Genomic DNA, 18092 nt, shown 5'->3' on the forward strand with positions numbered 1-18092 from the left:
TTTACTATCTAAAGATGTAAATATGAATAGATAAATATCTTGTATTATCTTGCATTATAAAATACAATATAAATTGAATAAGGCATAATAATGCCTTAACTAAATAATGCATTATAAAAATATTTAAAATATTAATATAATGCAATATATTTAAAGACTTCAAGTGTTTTATTGAATTTCACTGTAAAATAAATTAAAATAAAAGGGCTTATGTGTGATCTACAGTTCAGTCAAAATAACCTGGGTGGCTTATAGGCATAAATACTTCCACAAAGTACGTTTTCACAGACTTCCCAAAGGCTGAAAACAGTCTTTGTTGATAAAACAGGCCTCTAATAGCTCATGACCTCAGTGCCGAAGCTTGCATTAACAGTAACCTCTCCTTGTGGATGCGGGACCTATGACATCTCCCACCACTGGGTCTAAGGATTTTACACTCTTTGGGTGGCTGATGTGTGTATATTCTGGCCTTGAGTCACACAGTTGTTTGAAGAACACTTTTCTATGCGTTCCTAGTTCCTCCCTCTCTCCAGGCCTGGACATGCAGCAGACTAATTCAGTCATCTCTCTGTCTGTTGTGCTCTCTCTCTCTCTCTCTGTCTATCTGTTTTGTCTCCTGAAGGTCCCAGGTGTGCAATGTGACCATTGTGCAGCCAAACGACCGGTTATTGTTGGTCATGCTATGAGAGAGAGGCTGACTTTGGTGTTTTTTGTATGTGTCCATGTGTTTTGAACCCACTGCTTTCTGCCCTGTCAGTGTCGCTTCTCTTCAGCACATTAGCCCGGGCTGTTAGCTACGACTGCTTTGATGGTGAGCGCCACAGGGCTCCAATCTCTGTTTCAGGTAGTAATTACTCTCCGGAGGGGCCTCACCTGGTTGTGGGCTCCAGGCATACAGAGAGAAATAGAGAGAGAAAGAAAAGGAAAGAAGATGAAGCTATGAAAAAAAAACAGAAGATGAGAATGAAAAGGTGAGGGAAAGAGGGTGAAATAAAATACAGTGGGGCCAAGAGTCTGAGAAGAAGTAAAATTTAATGAAAAACTTTATGTATGTCTCTGTGTATAAATATATATATTTTGCTAAATAAGACTGCATTAATTTGATCAAATATACTGCAAAACTTTTATATTGTAAAGCATTACTTCAATTTAAAGAACTGTTTCTCTAATATATACATATGTATGTAATTTATCCCTGTAATGGCAATGCTGAATTTCATATTAATTATTCAGTTATTTTATATATTCTATTTATATATTTTTTTTAATTCCTATATTTATATTATTATTTAACTATTATAATATAATATTTTATTCATATTGTATGCATTTTAAAATTATACAAGAACATAGAAGCAGGAAGTTGGACTCGTATATAAAACCAATAAAGTTTTACATTACAATAATATATCATGAATATATTTTATGTGTGTGTGTCTATATATATATATATATATATATATATATATATATATATATTAGATAATATTTGATTTGTCATTGTTAGAATTTGTAGTTGAAAATGTATTATTATTAGAAATGCTAAAAAATTAGAAAATGATGCATTAGCATTTTTACTAGCAGTCTTAGACTTTTGGACTGTATATATAAACCAATACAGTTTTATATCTATGAAGAATGCAAAGCATTTCAGGAAAGTAAACACCTCAGTCCATCAGGCTGTCAATAGAGGAAAAGTGCATGAATATGACACACACAGAGCAAAGAAATTAAATGTTATGGGAAAATAAAGGGATGTGCTCATTTTGTATCAGTAGCAGTATTACCATTGCAATGCATTATGCCGGCAGAGTATTACATCATCGCCTGTTCTGTACACAGACACCGAGAGCATCAGCTTCCTGGTGTTTCCCCTGTAGTACCCCAATGGGGCTGCCGCTCCTAGGGAGATTCGACCTAATTTGAATAGAGTAACGTAGCTTCCCTTGCCATAGAAGAAACTCTTGTCTGATTTAATGAAAAGCCCATTCAGCTAGCTATATGTATGCGAGCGTTTGTGCAAGTTATATCCGCCAAAATCTCTCCTCAAACTGCCACCGCTTGCAAAACAAAAAAGCAGATTGGAGTCATACACGATTTCGTAAAGGAGCTGAGTGAGAGAGAGAGAGAAACTACAAAGTAGCCTAAAATCTATTCATGAGGTGTCAGCTTTCAACAGCATGTTGACACATGCCTACGTCTCCTAGGAAACGCTTGCCCCAAGCGCAGTTATCAGCGCAGTTCTGTGGCATGCAATTATCCAATTATCTCCCTCCCCTGAATCAGCACATCAAATCACACGACAGATCTTTTTTTTTTCGTTTTCTTTTTTTGCAAGGTCCTACAACACCTTCTCATTTGCATGTAGCACTTGTCCTTCCAGTTCTCACTGTTTCTCAGCTTTATTTTCACTTTCCTTTGACCCAATGTTTGGTATCTCTTCCACTTTAGATCAGAATATCATTGCATGCTTTCAGTTTCACCATCTATTTTGCTTTCACATGGTGCAATTTAGCTAGAATGATCGTAAACTGTTAAAATAAATTGCACCGTTGCTCTGCAGCGAGTGCATGTTTTTTAATTGTTAGCTTTCACCTGCTTTCTAAATCAAACCTCCCTTTCCTTTTTCTCTTGTCCCCTCCTCTCTGTCTCTGCTTATTTCCAGGAGCAGCTTGAGTCCTGCTTCTGGCACTGCAGGCCTGCTTTGAGAGTCTCTGACTCACAGCAGTGCAGTTCTGGAGCAGCCCTCCTCTCTGGCAGTGAGGCCGGCTGGAGGAGCCAGGGAGAGGGGCCGCTGTCACAGACCTCTCGCCCCTTTACATGCTGGGCATCGGGGCTCAGCGCGCATTCAGAGCCCTTCAACTGTCCACCATACAAGCCTAGGACCTATCTGTCAGAGAGAGTGCATGAATTGAACTTGGAATCAGCATGAAATGGCATACACAGTGTTTTTTTCTTCCAGTAACAGCACATATTTTAGAGTTAAAGATTATGTTTGGTGAGAACAAGATAAAATGGTTAAGTGGGCGATAAAAATAAGAGGGACCAGTAAGTGAGATTTGACTAAAGATTGAGACTTTTTTGTTGAAATAAAGTTCTTTTATAAGTAAAACAATAAGAACATGGAATAGGACCAATTTTGATTTTGTGTGGACTTACAGGACTGTGAGCTACTCCAGAAATAATGCTGGATAGAGTGTTGTGCTTTTCACAATTATAATCTGAACTAGTGAGAACTGAAGGAGTGGGAAGAAAAAAAAGTGACATTTATTGAAGAGAGAGAGAACGACATGTGGTGAGGTAGAGAGAAGGTTTGAGACAGACGGAGTGGGGAGGGTTGGACTTGTGCTGTCAGTTGTGCTGTGCTGCATTCTCTATTGTAAACACAAACGTGTGTGTGCTGCTTTTCTTCCTTCTTTCTGCTACACTCCAGTACCTTCTGCAAATGCTCCCGTCATATCAGCTAACAATGCCAAAGAGCCCTCAGAGGGGGGCCTGAGGCCCAAAGACGGGGAAATATGCAAAAGGTGGAATAAAAACTACCTTACGTAAGACTGACAGGGCAAAGAGGGTAACTGTTGCTGCCAGTTTCACAGAGCTTAACATTGCGTGTCTTTTTGTTCGGGTTATAATGAGAAAGAAGTGAACAAAAGAGTGACTATATTATAATAGTTAAAAATCGTGACAGGAATATTTTTTTTAATAGAAATGGCAATTACATTTATAACTAATGAAATCATACATTTTGAAACTATAGAATTTGTAATATTTAAAATGCTCACAATGAGCCCTTTCTATTGTTTGTTTTATACACATAAAAAAACAGAAAAGTATTATACTGAGAAAAATGCCAGGTTAACAAGTAACTTCACTCTAATAAATAAAACTGAAAAAACTACTGCAAAAAATACCAGCATCTGACACGGAAGCTTAAGGGTTAAGGGTAAAGTGAACTGAATTGTAAGAAGTTGGTTTCCAGGGGAACTATTCTTACAGTTCCAGCTGAGTTGGGTTAAACCACTTTGCTTTCAAAAAGGGGAGAGACAAACACCCACAACACGAATTTCTTTCATAACAGTTTAGAGCAGAACAGAACAAGGACTAGGACAGTAACTAGAAATATGTGCTGTCCTGCTTTATAAGTTTCAGACTGTTCGTAAACAATTTGCTTGGTTTTAACAGATTTAAACATACGCGTCTCCCCCGCAGCCGCTCTGTGCTGGCGGCCCTGCCAAGTCAGTTTGAAAAGATCAGACAAAGGCAGCAGGAAGCCCCTCGGCTTGGCAATGAGTGCGAGCGGAGCACAAGCGCGAAACGAAACCTCACTCTTTTATCTGATAGCGGACTGAATTTATTTTCTCCCGAGGTTTGTTGCAGTTTTAGACATCTTTTGAAAATGTACGACCGTCTGGATCCCCGGGTCGAGCGAAGACTATTATCAAAGCTCCAAACGGGCAGCAGCGCTGCCTGACCGCCCGATCGCTGTTCTATCTGAATCGGATCAAGCGTCTTTTGAGGGGCATTTTTTGCATTTGAATCCTTCCCACACCACTGAAAGGATCACTCTGGACGGGGAGTTGTCGATTTACACAGTTAAATGTAAAAAGAAAAGCTTGGGAGCTTTCTAAAAGCCTTTTTTCTCCTGAGGGGACTACCAGCCGCGACGGTGACCGTTGGTGGGGGTTTGCCGCCGTTTGTTTTCTTGAGCGCGTGTGGAAGATGGAGACGCACATCTCGTGCCTCTTTCCGGAGATTTTAGCCATGATTTTCAGCTACTTGGACGTGAGGGACAAGGGCAGAGTGGCCCAAGTGTGCACGGCGTGGAGGGACGCGTCCTACCACAAGTCCGTGTGGAGGGGGGTGGAAGCCAAGCTGCATCTGAGGCGGGCGAACCCGTCCCTGTTCCCCAGCCTTCAGGCGAGAGGCATCAGGCGCGTACAGATCCTCAGCCTGAGGCGCAGCCTTAGCTACGTGATCCAGGGGATGCCCAACATCGAGAGCTTGAATCTGAGCGGCTGCTATAACTTAACGGATAACGGCCTGGGGCACGCGTTCGTGCAGGAGATCCCTTCCCTGAGGGTGCTCAATCTGAGCCTTTGTAAGCAGATCACGGATTCCAGTTTGGGCAGAATAGCACAGTATCTGAAAAACTTGGAGGTGCTGGAACTGGGAGGCTGCAGTAACATCACAAACACGGGCTTGTTGCTCATCGCGTGGGGTTTGCACAGACTCAAAAGTCTTAATCTGAGGAGCTGCCGGCATGTGTCGGATGTAGGCATCGGGCACTTAGCCGGCATGACCCGGAGCGCGGCGGAGGGCTGCCTCAGTCTGGAATACCTGACCTTGCAGGACTGCCAGAAGTTGACGGATTTGTCCCTTAAGCACATTTCGAAAGGCCTGACCAAGCTCAAAGTACTCAATCTAAGTTTCTGCGGGGGCATCTCGGATGCTGGCATGATCCACCTCTCTCACATGACGAGCCTGTGGAGCCTTAATCTGCGTTCGTGCGACAACATCAGCGACACGGGCATCATGCACCTCGCCATGGGCACGTTGAGACTCTCTGGACTCGACGTGTCGTTTTGCGACAAGATAGGCGACCAGAGCCTGGCTTATATCGCGCAGGGCCTGTACCAGCTCAAGTCGCTGTCGCTGTGCTCGTGCCACATCAGTGACGATGGCATCAACAGGATGGTGCGCCAAATGCACGAGCTGAGGACGCTGAACATCGGCCAGTGCGTGCGGATTACAGACAAAGGACTGGAGCTGATCGCAGACCACTTGACGCAACTGACCGGCATCGATCTGTATGGATGTACGAAAATCACTAAGAGGGGACTGGAGAGGATCACGCAGCTCCCCTGCCTTAAAGTTTTGAACCTGGGCCTTTGGCAGATGACTGAAAGTGAGAAAGTGAGGTGAAACTTGGGGGGTTTCTGAAAGGAGGGAGGGAGAGAATGAGGGCGGGAGGGGGATGGGTGAATTTCAATAGAGCAAAGTACATAAAAAGGCTTAAAATGCTGAATGTGATACATGTGTCAGTTATTGCTATTAACACACAAAAAGTTTTTTTCCCTTAACAAATCGCAATATTAAACCACCTCCACCACGAGTATCGCGATATTTTGGCTACCTCGTTAGATGTATTATATTGTTATTCTTAAGAAGAATGAGAATTTGTGCCTAGAAAAACAATCCCCTCCCCCTTTATCTCATATTTTGCTTAAGGAAAGCAAAAACACTGATTGAAAGGATGGATTCAGACTACCTTTTCCCCCCCTTCCTTCAGATAGCCAACAAAAGGTGTTTCAAAACACGTCTATGGGTAGTTGACATAAAATTACAAGCAGTTTAGCAAATGTCCTGTGATGAGACAGTTATCCTTACATTTTTAATTCTTTATTCTAATTACATAATTATTAAACAATGCCGTTTTGTTATTTTAAATTAATTGAGACTACATGCAATATCTGTACTTAAAAAAAAATGAAGTAACGTTAGTGTTTTAAAATGAGAAAGAAATAGTGACCAGTCACAAGACCCAAGTCACACATTTTCTTCCTCATACATTGTATACATGACAAGCCTAAAATCTTCAAAAGTTCATGGACATGATGCTATTTTGTCAACTACCCTTATGCAAAGACAGACAAAAATACTGGGTTTGAACTTAAGCTTTTATATTTCCAATCTCTTTTAGTTTCTGCTAAATTTTACAGGCCTGGATAGCCTTTAATTCCTGCTTTGAATAAGAGGTTCCCTCTGCTGATGTATTTATGCTTATGTAAGCAGATATTAATTAATGGCTGTTATTCAGATCGTTGTACTTCAAATTGAAGTGAATTTTGTCCCTTAAAAAAGAAAACAAATCCCTGTTTGCAATTCAGTGACACCTTGTTTGCCTCTTCACAGGGCTGAAACAGGGCACATCATGTTATAAATACAATAATATTCAACTTTACATATAAAAGACATGGTCGAAACGAAGGTAACACACAAAAAGCATGTCAGGCCAGTATATATGTACCATGATGTATCGACCTGCAACATGTATTGAGTCCTGCTGAGAAGCTACTGTGTTCTAATGTACTGTAAATGTATTTGTAAAAAGAATCCCAAATTAAAATGTTTTATATTCTTACAGTAAAAACATTAAAGTTGATATTTATATAAATAAAAGAGCCACTCTGAACTTTGTTATGAGGGAAGATTTTTGTGGGTTGTGATTTTTGCTATAATTCATGCATTCAGTTTGGTTTTGAGTCCTTTTGATGCTAAATGTCATAATGTTCAGTATCACAGACAGTGTTATAAATGGGTTTATTTGGTCGATTTCCAATGTAGTGGATTTGAGAAATTTGTGTTTTAGAGGATGATGGAAGTTATGTTTGTGTGCTAGGTGCATGCATGTTTGTTACATTATTTATGAAGTGCAACAAAATGGATGCTTCCTTTAATTGTGCTATTTAAAGTGTTAAAACTAACACTTAATGCCCCCTTTTACAATTTAAGTCATCCAATCCTATAATAGACATACTGTTAAAGCATCTGATATCAATTTAGTGACTATTAACAGTGGATATAATTCACCCACCAAAATATTATAAATCCTGTTCTCAACAGTTGCCATTGTTTCCCCAAGTTGAGAAGCCAGGTTTCATTTTTTCTTCTCCTTGTTCAATCACGCATACCAGATCTGAGAGACTGGGTTTGTCCCATGGGAGTCTTCCCCCCAAGAAAAAAAAAAAAAAAAACCCAGCCCACCCTCTTTCCTCAAACAGACACTTTTAAACATTCCTCACCATCATTCAAAGCATTTAAGCTTTAGTCTTTGCTCCCCTTCACCGTCCAGAGGGGTGGAGGATTTAAACGGGGCTCTGAGCGCTTGAGAGAGAGAGAGAATTTAAGCCCTTCTGAAGGTTACCGCCACCTCTTTTTACTAACTTTGCTGAGTTCATAGATTTTATTTTTTCCCCTGGAGTTACAGTTTTTGTTGCATTTTTACAACTGGAGATGTTTGTCAGATGTTCGGATATGTTGCTCACATAGATCTTCTTTAAAGATAGAAAAAACACACTATTTTATGATTTTGCTGAACCGAGCAAGCAGAGCAGAAAAACAAAGAAACGATTACACCAGTGAGCAATCTCACACCACCTTTTAAAAAATAAAAATACAGCTCGGATTACTGCTGGGAATTTTCACAAAGCAGTCAGAGCATTAGCAGCGACCTGTATAGCTCTCCCATGCAGCAACTGTGGTTGAAGGTGTCTGTGGGTTACAGCCAGAAGCTCTGAAGTTTCAGAACGTTCCAGAAAGGTGGGGTTGGAGGTTATTTTGCTCCTGTCTGAAGTTCCAGGCATTTTAGTAGGCCCATGTGATTTGCCCAGACAGCCTAAGTCAAGCACAGGTCAAAACAAAATCTATTCATCTGATAAAAGTCACTTATTGTTTGATTTAAAAATCACAGCGAAAGTCTGATTGTTTGCAGTTAGGGTTAGAGGAAAGGTGGCTGAAAGCCGTGCCTGCCACATCGCTGGAAAATGGACAGGAATTTGTGAGTCAATGTATGACTTTGCTCTGTAAAAAAAAAAAAGTATGCGGTGCAAGAACACTGTCTGACTTGAGACTGCCACAGTCTAGCAAACATGGCACATGAGAGATGCTTTAGGTAAGTGGCGCTGTGTGTAGCACTGGTGTTTATTCATTCAGAACAACTGAAAAAGGCCAAATGCAAAGTTTATGTCAGTGAAAAGAACAATCTTGCTTCATTCTGCACAGGATCAAATACTTCAGATTGAAGCTTCTCTCTGAATTAAGCAACAGAAAATGTTTTCACTTAAGGACAAATAATTTAAAAGAAAGTTCCAGGTTCAGTACAAGTTTAGCTCAACCAGCAGTTCTTGGCATGATGTTTATAACCACAAAAATTATATCAACTTGTTCTTTTCTTTCTTTCTTTCTAAAGCAAACACGTAAAATGGCAGTTTGTTTAAAGGATTGCACATTTTTTATATTTGGAGATTTAAGCACTTACGTTTAAAATCTGTAAATTGTGCTGTAAAGCATGTTACATTTTTTTACAGGCATTTTATGGTTTATTGCTTTGTAATTGCAATGAAGTTATAAAACTGTTGATATAAGCTTACATAAAAAATGCTAAAATGTATTATTATTGAGTACCCCCCCCCCCAAAAAAAAAAATTAACACAATATACTTTATTAAAATTAAGGAATTTTCTGTATTTATTTTATTTTTTCACAGGTGTTATACCTGTATTTTAAAATTTGCACTTATGTTTTACATTGAATGGAAATGTCCAGAAAATTAAAAGATAATGTCCTGGCAGACAATTACTTGTACATTTTCATTTTTTTTTCTTTCTTTTTATTTTATAGTGTACTGAAACAGTATTTTAACATTTACGGATTGGCCCCATTCACTTCCACTGTAAGTGCCTCGTTGTAACCAATCTGTTTTAAGAAGATCATTAAGCCATAAATACTAATTTGAGCTTAATATGTACTGAACTCACAATACTTATTGGAGTTGACATTTTTAAACAGGATTTTATAAAGCACTGTAGGGTCACGTGCTGGTGGTTAAATAAATTCTGTGGTTTTCAAGTCAGCAAATTCAGATTTCTGACTCAGTTTGTGACTCATGGTGGACTGAGAGATTTGGGTTTGAAAAGAGTGGAATTAACTCTGTGGTGTAAAGGCGTATGATGGCTAACGGTCTCACATGGCTGTCAGGTTTTAGTCATACCTCTCATTAGAACTAATCCACAGTGGTCTTTTCACACTGCGGACTTGATGACTGCCATATGGCATTTTTACAAGCACACAACTGGTTTACAGCACAAACTGTACATCAAATGCTTTTTTTTATAAGCAGCCAGATGAAAAGGTGGGTGAAAGCATTTGTGTGTGCGTGAGTATTGTCTAGGTCTGCTCTGGTTTGTTGCTGCCAGCTCTCCTCCAGTGAGGTTGTGACAGAGTTTGACTGGTGTCACGTGACCTTGCTGGAAGTGTGAATACAGAGGGTCTGGAGCCATGAGACCCAATCTGTCGCCGTCACCCCACCCTTCACACACATGCAGAGCCAGAAACAAATTAGCAAAAATGACCCTTATAGTTTAGGCACAGACGCTGTCTAAATTCTAGGCAAAATTTAGGAAAATTAACTGTGTTATCTCTTGTAAGGGAGTGTTTGGCAGCTCTATCCTCTCTCTCTCTCTCTCTCTCTCTCTCACACACACACACACACACACACACACACAAACTCAGTATCTTAGACTCTATTTTTCTCTTTTCTCTCTCTCTAAATAAAAAAAGAAAAAAATAGGACTCAGGCATGTTTTGTGCCAGTTTTCCTCTTTGTTCTGATTGTATTAGGTGACGGGTCCACAAGTTCTGGATTGTATCTGCTTTCATATGCAGTGAAACGCAGCTCTCCAGCAGCACTCTGGAGGCAGGAGGTCTGTGCATGAACGAAACTTGAGCGCGAGACTGAAAACCACACCACACAACAAAAAATGATATGGGGGAAAAAGACAACCATTGATTGGAAGCTTTGTTGCTTATAAACCGCCCATTTTAGCGTTAATCCTTGACCTCAAACTGTCAGGCGCACCTTTTACAGTCAAGAATAAAAATTCTGACTGAACCGCTGCTATAAAATGTAAAAAAAAATACATTAAAATAATTTTTAATTAAGCAACGTTTATACATTAAAAAAATGCATTTAGCTAAAACGGGAAGAGATGCTTGGGAAACAGGAAGGTAACGGAAGAAATGCTTGTGAACATACAAAATGGTGTAAGAAAGGGGTTTCTTTCGTAGCCTCCATGTTTTTCTGTGGCTTGGCATTATAATTTAAAGGTAAGCTGATAGATGGTACATGTGTGTGTGTCCGGGCTTCAGGCCGACTGCACAGGAGGAGATTTGTTGTTACTGGTGAGTGTGGGTGGTAGAGAGGGCGGAAGTGTTGTGTGTGGTGCTCCGAATCCACTCAAAAAGGGAAGCAATGAAAAGTGAGAGAGAGAGAGAAAGAGGGAGTGAGTGCTAAAAGGAAGAAAGCTGATGAGAGATGGATGACGAAGGGACGCACACTACTGTAGCTAAAACCTCTTCACAGAAATACAGCAGCCTCTGGTCATCACATCTGTCGAGACCCCACACAGCCAACTGAGATGCTCCCCTCAGGAGGATATATTTTTAAAACCGCCATGGCATTTCGAATTATCTAAGAGGTTCATACATAATGTTTTGGTTAGGTAGACACTTTTTCAAGCACTTCATATACAAAAAGCACTGTAGGTCCAATGGGTTTATAAATCCAGAGGAATTTGTAGCTTGCCAAACGTTTTTTTTTCAGAGTGAAGTTAGATCAGATTTATTGGTTGAAATGGAATAAAGATGTATCCTGAGCAAGGTATTAAAAAAACTTTGTGTTGCCAATAAAAGCAGAAAATCTGGATTAGATACAGTAAATCTAGTATATCCAAAATGGCACCACAGCCATTACAAGAAAACTGACTTTATTGCCATACCGCAGTTTGATGGCATGTATTATCTGAATGACAGAAACAAACGGCATATGGCATATAAAATAATAAGTGGCGTCTTTATATTAATGAAAAAAATATCAAAGGATCTCTCATTCCAAAAATGAAAATTCTGTCATGATCCCTTTGCTCTGCATACTTCAAAAATACACCATAAATGTAGTCCAAACAACTACTTCTAATGTCATACGATCAGAATGTAACTGAAAATTCAACACGAGGGGTAGTAAATGACGAAATTGTCGTTTTTGTGTCAACTACTTCTTTCAAAATGACGATGCTCAAACTCCATGTCTGTTATGATGCCAGACTTTGTAGAATATTCTGCTTTTGAAAGAACAGAATATTCTGGAAGAGTGAAAATAGCCACATGTTCAAAGCTCAAACACGTTGAGCAGCAATAGAACTGTGCTTCGTTTTTCTCCCTCTCTATCTCTGGGGCCTTGGTATTGCGTGGCTCAGTCAGAGATGTAGAAAAGGCAGTGTTACACAACAGGAAGTGAAGCATGTCTCGGGTGCTTTAAAGACAAATAGACCGGTTTGATCAAGTTTAGTGCCGGGCTCTCTTGAGCCCACCTCTCAATACACCGGCTCAAGTGCTCAAATACAGGAGAACGCAGGGGGAGAAGGAACAATTATACCTTCATACTGCCTGATTTAATTTTTTTAACATTTTAATGCCAGAAGAAAATAGCTGCTTCTTGAACATATTGAAAATAAGCTACAGTCTGAATTAATGGAATGCTTCTATCTCATTATTGCTAGAACCAAACAGAAAAACAGCAGTAAGACAGTTACTAAAATGGACAGCAGACTTCTAATGGTGGTAGAAGTATAACTAAAAACAGGATGCAATATAGATGAGTGAACCATATTAAGATCCTGCTTTGGCAGTTAGCTGCTTATTAACGCACCCGCATCCCCAGGCTATACATGCACCAGGCCCACTAGCTTAAAGAGTAAGTTTAAACTGTAGAGTCAGCAAAAAGGGAGCTACCATTGTTTCGGCTTTTCAAAAGAACATATAAAGTGGACTGCTGAGAGGAAGTGGCTGGAGTTGCTAAAGGTGGGTATGCACAGAAAATACAAATACAGTGTTTTAAATGGTCTTGCTCTTAAAGGGACAGTTTACCCCAAATATAATTTTTTTTGGTGCACTATTACTTTAAGAGCTGACTACTAGAACACAGCTGAAGACTCAAGACAAGACACTCACTGTATGAAGTCCTGTATAATGACAAAGCAAAATTACCAGGCGGCACAGAGCCCATTTTTCATCTCATTTCCTCTCTTTCTCTGTCCTTCCTTTCCCAGGGGAAGCCTTCTCACTCTCTCATGGAAAAACGTCCATCACGTTTCTTTCAGCCCACTGTAAATGTCATGCTCTCTCTCTCTGTCTCTCTCTTTCAGATTTAGAGGCTCTGAGTGTGACATGGAGAGGCTCAGCTTGTGTCTGCCTCAAGGCAGTGGTCCGGCTCAGCCAGAGAAATTTATAAACTGTCTGACGTTATCACCATGCGGTATGCAGAGCATTCGTCCCCCCCCCCTTCTGTCTCTCCTTGTTCTGTATCTACTCTCTATCTTACCATATCTGTTTTACATTTCTGAAATCTCTAAAATTATTCTTCATGTTTCTTGCACTCTCCATGCATTTTTCAATATTTTAAGGGGTAGTTAATTTACTCACCCCATTTTTTTCTGTGGGAATCAAAAGAGGATGTTTAGAAGACTGCATGTAAAAGAAAACAATGACAGCAAATGGGCAAGGGTGCCTTCAAGCTCTGAAATGGACAAAAAGCAAAAGGTTTTCACAAGCAATACCATAAAAGAACAATTTTGGAGCAGCAGTGGCTCAGTGGTTCATGTAGATTGTCTACAAACCGGAAGGTTGGTGGTTCAATCCCCGGCTCCACCTGACCAAGTGTCGAGGTATCCTTGAGCAAGACACCTAACCCCAGCTGCTCCCCGTGAGATGGATGGAGCCTTGCATGGCTGACACCACCGCCATCGGTGTATGAATGAATGAGTGAGTGAATGCTATATGATATATATCGCTATATAAATGCAGTCCATTTACCATAAAAATGCCAATAAAGAACCTATAATGGTTAAAGAGCACATCTTCTTCATACAACAGCTTTTCTTTGAGGCAAAGACTAAAATCAATACATTACTGAAGCAGATATTAATATTCTCAATGATTATCGAACATGTCAATTCTGACATTTTTTGGAAAATAACAAATTATTTTTTGTATTTCAGAAAGGTTTGGAACAACATGAGGGTGAATACATAATATTTTTGAATTTACTGTCTCTTCATGCATTTTCTATTCTTTTCTCACACACACAGCTTTCATGAAACTCATGTACCTGCAAATATCTGCTCATAAAACCCACATATCTGCCACGCTAACGTCCTGTTTGCAGTGCATCGGCTACTTTTTCCATCTGTTCCTCCCCCTTCCTGTTTCCCTCTTTCTCTTTCTCTCTCATCACTGAGGCAGGATGCTGGGAAACTGTGGATAGTGTTTTACTTTTGAGCTGCCACTTCTCTCACTCTCTTTTTTTTGCTTTGCCACTCAACACGACATGTCCTGTCACATGGTTCATTCACTCCGACAGAAACAGGGCCCTCTCTCTCCTCCACATTTCAATCTCCCTCTCATTTCAGCCCAGGGTTTATTCTGAGGCAGGAATTGGAAACTCAGTCTTGTGCTGATGTTTATCAGCCCATTCCAGGCCCTGCATTGCATTTCTATCTGAGAGTGTATCAGAGCCCCTGATTTTAGATAAATAAGATTAATGTCGTTACATACTCCATGGCATTATGTGGGAAGGCGAGAGGGGGAATATATACACAGCCAATGATTTTCTGGATAATCTTCTTGTTTTGCTCCACTAGAGATCTCCATGTCAGAGTGGCTGAATAGAAAACAACACAAGTTTGCAAAAATGCAGAGTCATATTTAGAAATGTATATGTGCATCTTGATGGATGGAGCCTGAGATGAAGCCAGAGAGGAAATCTGGAGCAAAAAAGGAGGGAGAAAAGATGCTCTGGAGCAACCTTATTAGGGAACTAATGTTAATACATTTCAGCAACATCCAACCATTCATGTTACTACTGTGATGACACAAGACTTCCGTTAAACCCAGCATAAGCGGGGAATTCACCGGTGAGCTGCTCTGAAGCAAAATACTTCAACATCTGACCATTTAAAAAAAATGTAACATGAAATAAAAAAGGACTTTCTTAATAAATGTGCACAATTCGATATAAAGAAAATCATTGTTTTTAAATCTTAATCAAAGCTTTTTTCTGCCTTTTTTGCCATCAAGTTCCACCTTACATTTGATTTCACGTCCTATAACGCTCAGAAATATGCAGTTATTTTTGTTGTAATAACTAATTATTGTATTTAATATTTTGAATTAGCGGTTAATATATATTTTCAGTTTCATTTTAGTTGAACCTTTTGTAATTAATTTTTTTTTTTGGTAATGTTAATTTTTTTACATTATAAATTTTACAATCAATTACAAGGAAATGTCAAATAACACACTGAATTAAACATACAATTATGAAGTATAGAAAACTAAGATAGTATTTTCTTGTGAAATGTACTCCAGTAATCTTCTACAGTGTACTTAATATAAGCTTATTTTATTTTATTTAGGTGCCAGTGATTCTACATTTTTGTTTAAGTTATTACAATCAATTTAAATTCAAGTTACGTGTAAGCTTATTAAATATTCATATTTTATTTTAAGTCCAGCTTTCAAATAATGAAAATGCTTTTTAATAGTTTTAGTTTTAGATAACAATTACAACACTGGAAATATGTCATATCATGACAATAAAATGGGGTATGAGTGCAATTTCATGTATGAATTTACAAAACACAAAGAGTTTCTCCATAAATGTAACGTGTAACAGTCTCTCCTGCTGTCCTGTTCTTCTTCTTTTCTTCATCTCTGACTCTCTAAAATGGATTTGTCCCTCAGGATTAAAGCTGACATGATTGCAGATTTTGTTGCAGATGTGTTTTGTTTATGAGCGTTAAGTGATTCTGAAAAAGGCCTTGCCACTTCACTGCGCCCCATTTCAGACTCTTGCAATATTCTGCCTGCTGATGTGCTTTAGAGTCTTTTGGAGACAGACAGGGACTTTCAGACAGAGCAGAATTTTTAATAAGTGGAAATCTACTGCACCAAGAAGAGGAAAAATATGTATATTCACGGGTTGAGAAAAAAATAATATGGGATGAACCCCTGCATGTTTGGCTTTAATTCAAAGCATACAGGCGGCAGAAGACCCTGTGCCCCCCCCCCCAATCTTATCCATATTTAAAGGATAAGACCTGAGTGCAATAAGTGAAAGCAGCTTTGCATACGAGATCAGAGCCAATTAAACTGACAGTTTCTCATTCAAGGAGGCAAGGGGGGAGTCAAGTCAGGAATTTCTCCAAAGTTGCTTCAGACAAAAGAAAAAAAATGGCTCTCGTATCCTAATAGACGACCAGTCCAGAATACCAGAAGAGGGTTAGAAAAACAAAATGCAAGGACGGAGAACTAAGAAAAGGAGTTTCAACTAGTTTCAAGTCTGGTCTTTCCCAAACCTAGTGAACTGCATGACACACTAACTGATTTTAATATAGTATAGGCAACATCTTTTTATGCTTGTCAAATATTGGGAAAAATAAAGAATATATAAATAGCTTATATACAGCATTTTAATATTTAAATTAGTCATTAATGTTGTTCAGAATTGTTTTTTATTATTTTATTTTAATTTTCATCTGAAAGCTGAATAAATAAGCCTCCCATTGAGGTATGGTTTATTAGGATAGGACAATATTTGGAAAATCTGGAATCTGAGGGTGCAAAAAAAATCTAAATACTAAGAAAATCACCTTTTAAAGTTCTCCAAATGAATTCTTAGCAATGCATATTACTAATCAAAACTTAAGTTTTGATATATTTACGGTAGAAAATTTACAAAATATCTTCATGGAACATGATCTTTCCTTAATATCCTAATGATTTTTGGCATAAAAGAAAAATCGACAGGGTCCCATATACGTATCATGAATTCTAGGAAGGATATATATGAAGCCTTTCATGCCTTTTTTTTGGGGGGCAAGAAATATACTTGATTTGGAACAAGGCAAATTACTATGGATATTATTTCAGTTTTTAAAAAGTTCAGCACAAATTATTTAGCATCTTTTCCCATGGCCCTGTGTGAAAAAGCTATAATCCAATTTTGAATATTTTTATGATAACCATCAAACTAGAATAAAAATACAATCCTCATGATCCCCACAGTAGACATTTAAATTCTCTAACTTTGTATCACTAAAACGAAAGCGGCTAACCAAGGACAGCTCGTGACCAAAAAGGTCATTCTGAACAATAGCACATATTAAAAGAGAAGCAACAGAAAGAAATATATTAAATAACAATCTTGTGATAGTGGAGGCATGCCAGCAGCCGAAGCAGAGGAGGAGGAGGCTCAGAGGAGAGGGAGAGATAGATGGAGAGAAAGAGCTCACAAGAAAGGCATAGAAAGAGAGTGAGAGTGAGCCAGGGGAAGAAGAATTGTGGAGGAAAGAGAACAAACTGATTGATACTGAGACAAGAGAACAAAGGACAAGAGTGTGAGCATTTTAGTCATTGATAAAAAAAAAAACTATGAATGTCAGAAATGTGTGATTGCTGAAAGACAGAGAGAGAATAAGGAGAATGAAAAAAGAAAAGAAAAAAAAACGCCTGATTTCTGGAGATGTACTCTTTTCTTTTGAGAGTTTGTACGAGTGTGGGTGTTTCTTCCATTACGAGTACATTTCTGTCATGATTGCTATTAAAACAGATTTCAACCTTTTCTTTTTGTTATATGAAGGTCAATGGCTTTTTTTTCCCCATGCATTTTTTGAATGATTGGTTTAACCTTTCCCTCAGACCCAGACTTTCAATCATTTTATGAGTAGATTGATTTGTTTGGATTTTTTTTTTATTTTGGCATTTTTTTTCTACAAATATTTAATAAAAAATATGATCATCTAAAAAAAAAAAAAAGAGAAGTAATCATAAACCACTTCAATATTTATTAAAATGACAGCTTCTTTCTTTCCTGTAAGCTGTATCTTTTTGTCATATGAAGATCACATTCATGGAAACCTTTTAAAATGCCTACTTTTATTTATTTTTAGTATTGATTACAATGATTTAACCATTGCTTCAGACACAAACGTTCAATCTTAAATGATTAACATTTATTATATAATAAAAAAACATGATAATCTTAACCAAACAAAAAAAAAAAAAAAAAAGAAAGAAAAGAAATAATAATACTTTTTAATTATTAGTATTTCATTTTTTTAAATGGTAATTTCTACAACAACCACATATTTTGCCCCCATCAAGGTAAGTATACTTGATCACGAAGAAGACAGTCAACTTTTTTTGTTCCAAAAATGGTCAAATGTTATTTTCACCACATTATATTATCAACAAATCAT

The 18092-nt window shown here is 38.4% G+C and overlaps 2 protein-coding genes across 2 annotated transcripts in view; one reads left to right on the plus strand and one right to left on the minus strand.

The window, feature by feature from the left end:
- Positions 1-18092, minus strand: part of LOC127977212 (protein Wnt-5b-like) — a 70543-nt gene that overhangs the window by 23031 nt on the left and 29420 nt on the right. The window lies entirely within an intron of this gene.
- Positions 4247-7208, plus strand: fbxl14b (F-box and leucine-rich repeat protein 14b). The gene has a single exon (XM_052581935.1). The coding sequence runs from the start codon at positions 4720-4722 to the stop codon at positions 5920-5922; it is 1203 nt and encodes a 400-aa protein (XP_052437895.1). The 5' UTR covers positions 4247-4719; the 3' UTR covers positions 5923-7208.

This window comes from Carassius gibelio, chromosome A4, assembly GCF_023724105.1.
Source record: "Carassius gibelio isolate Cgi1373 ecotype wild population from Czech Republic chromosome A4, carGib1.2-hapl.c, whole genome shotgun sequence".
NCBI lineage: Eukaryota > Metazoa > Chordata > Actinopteri > Cypriniformes > Cyprinidae > Carassius > Carassius gibelio.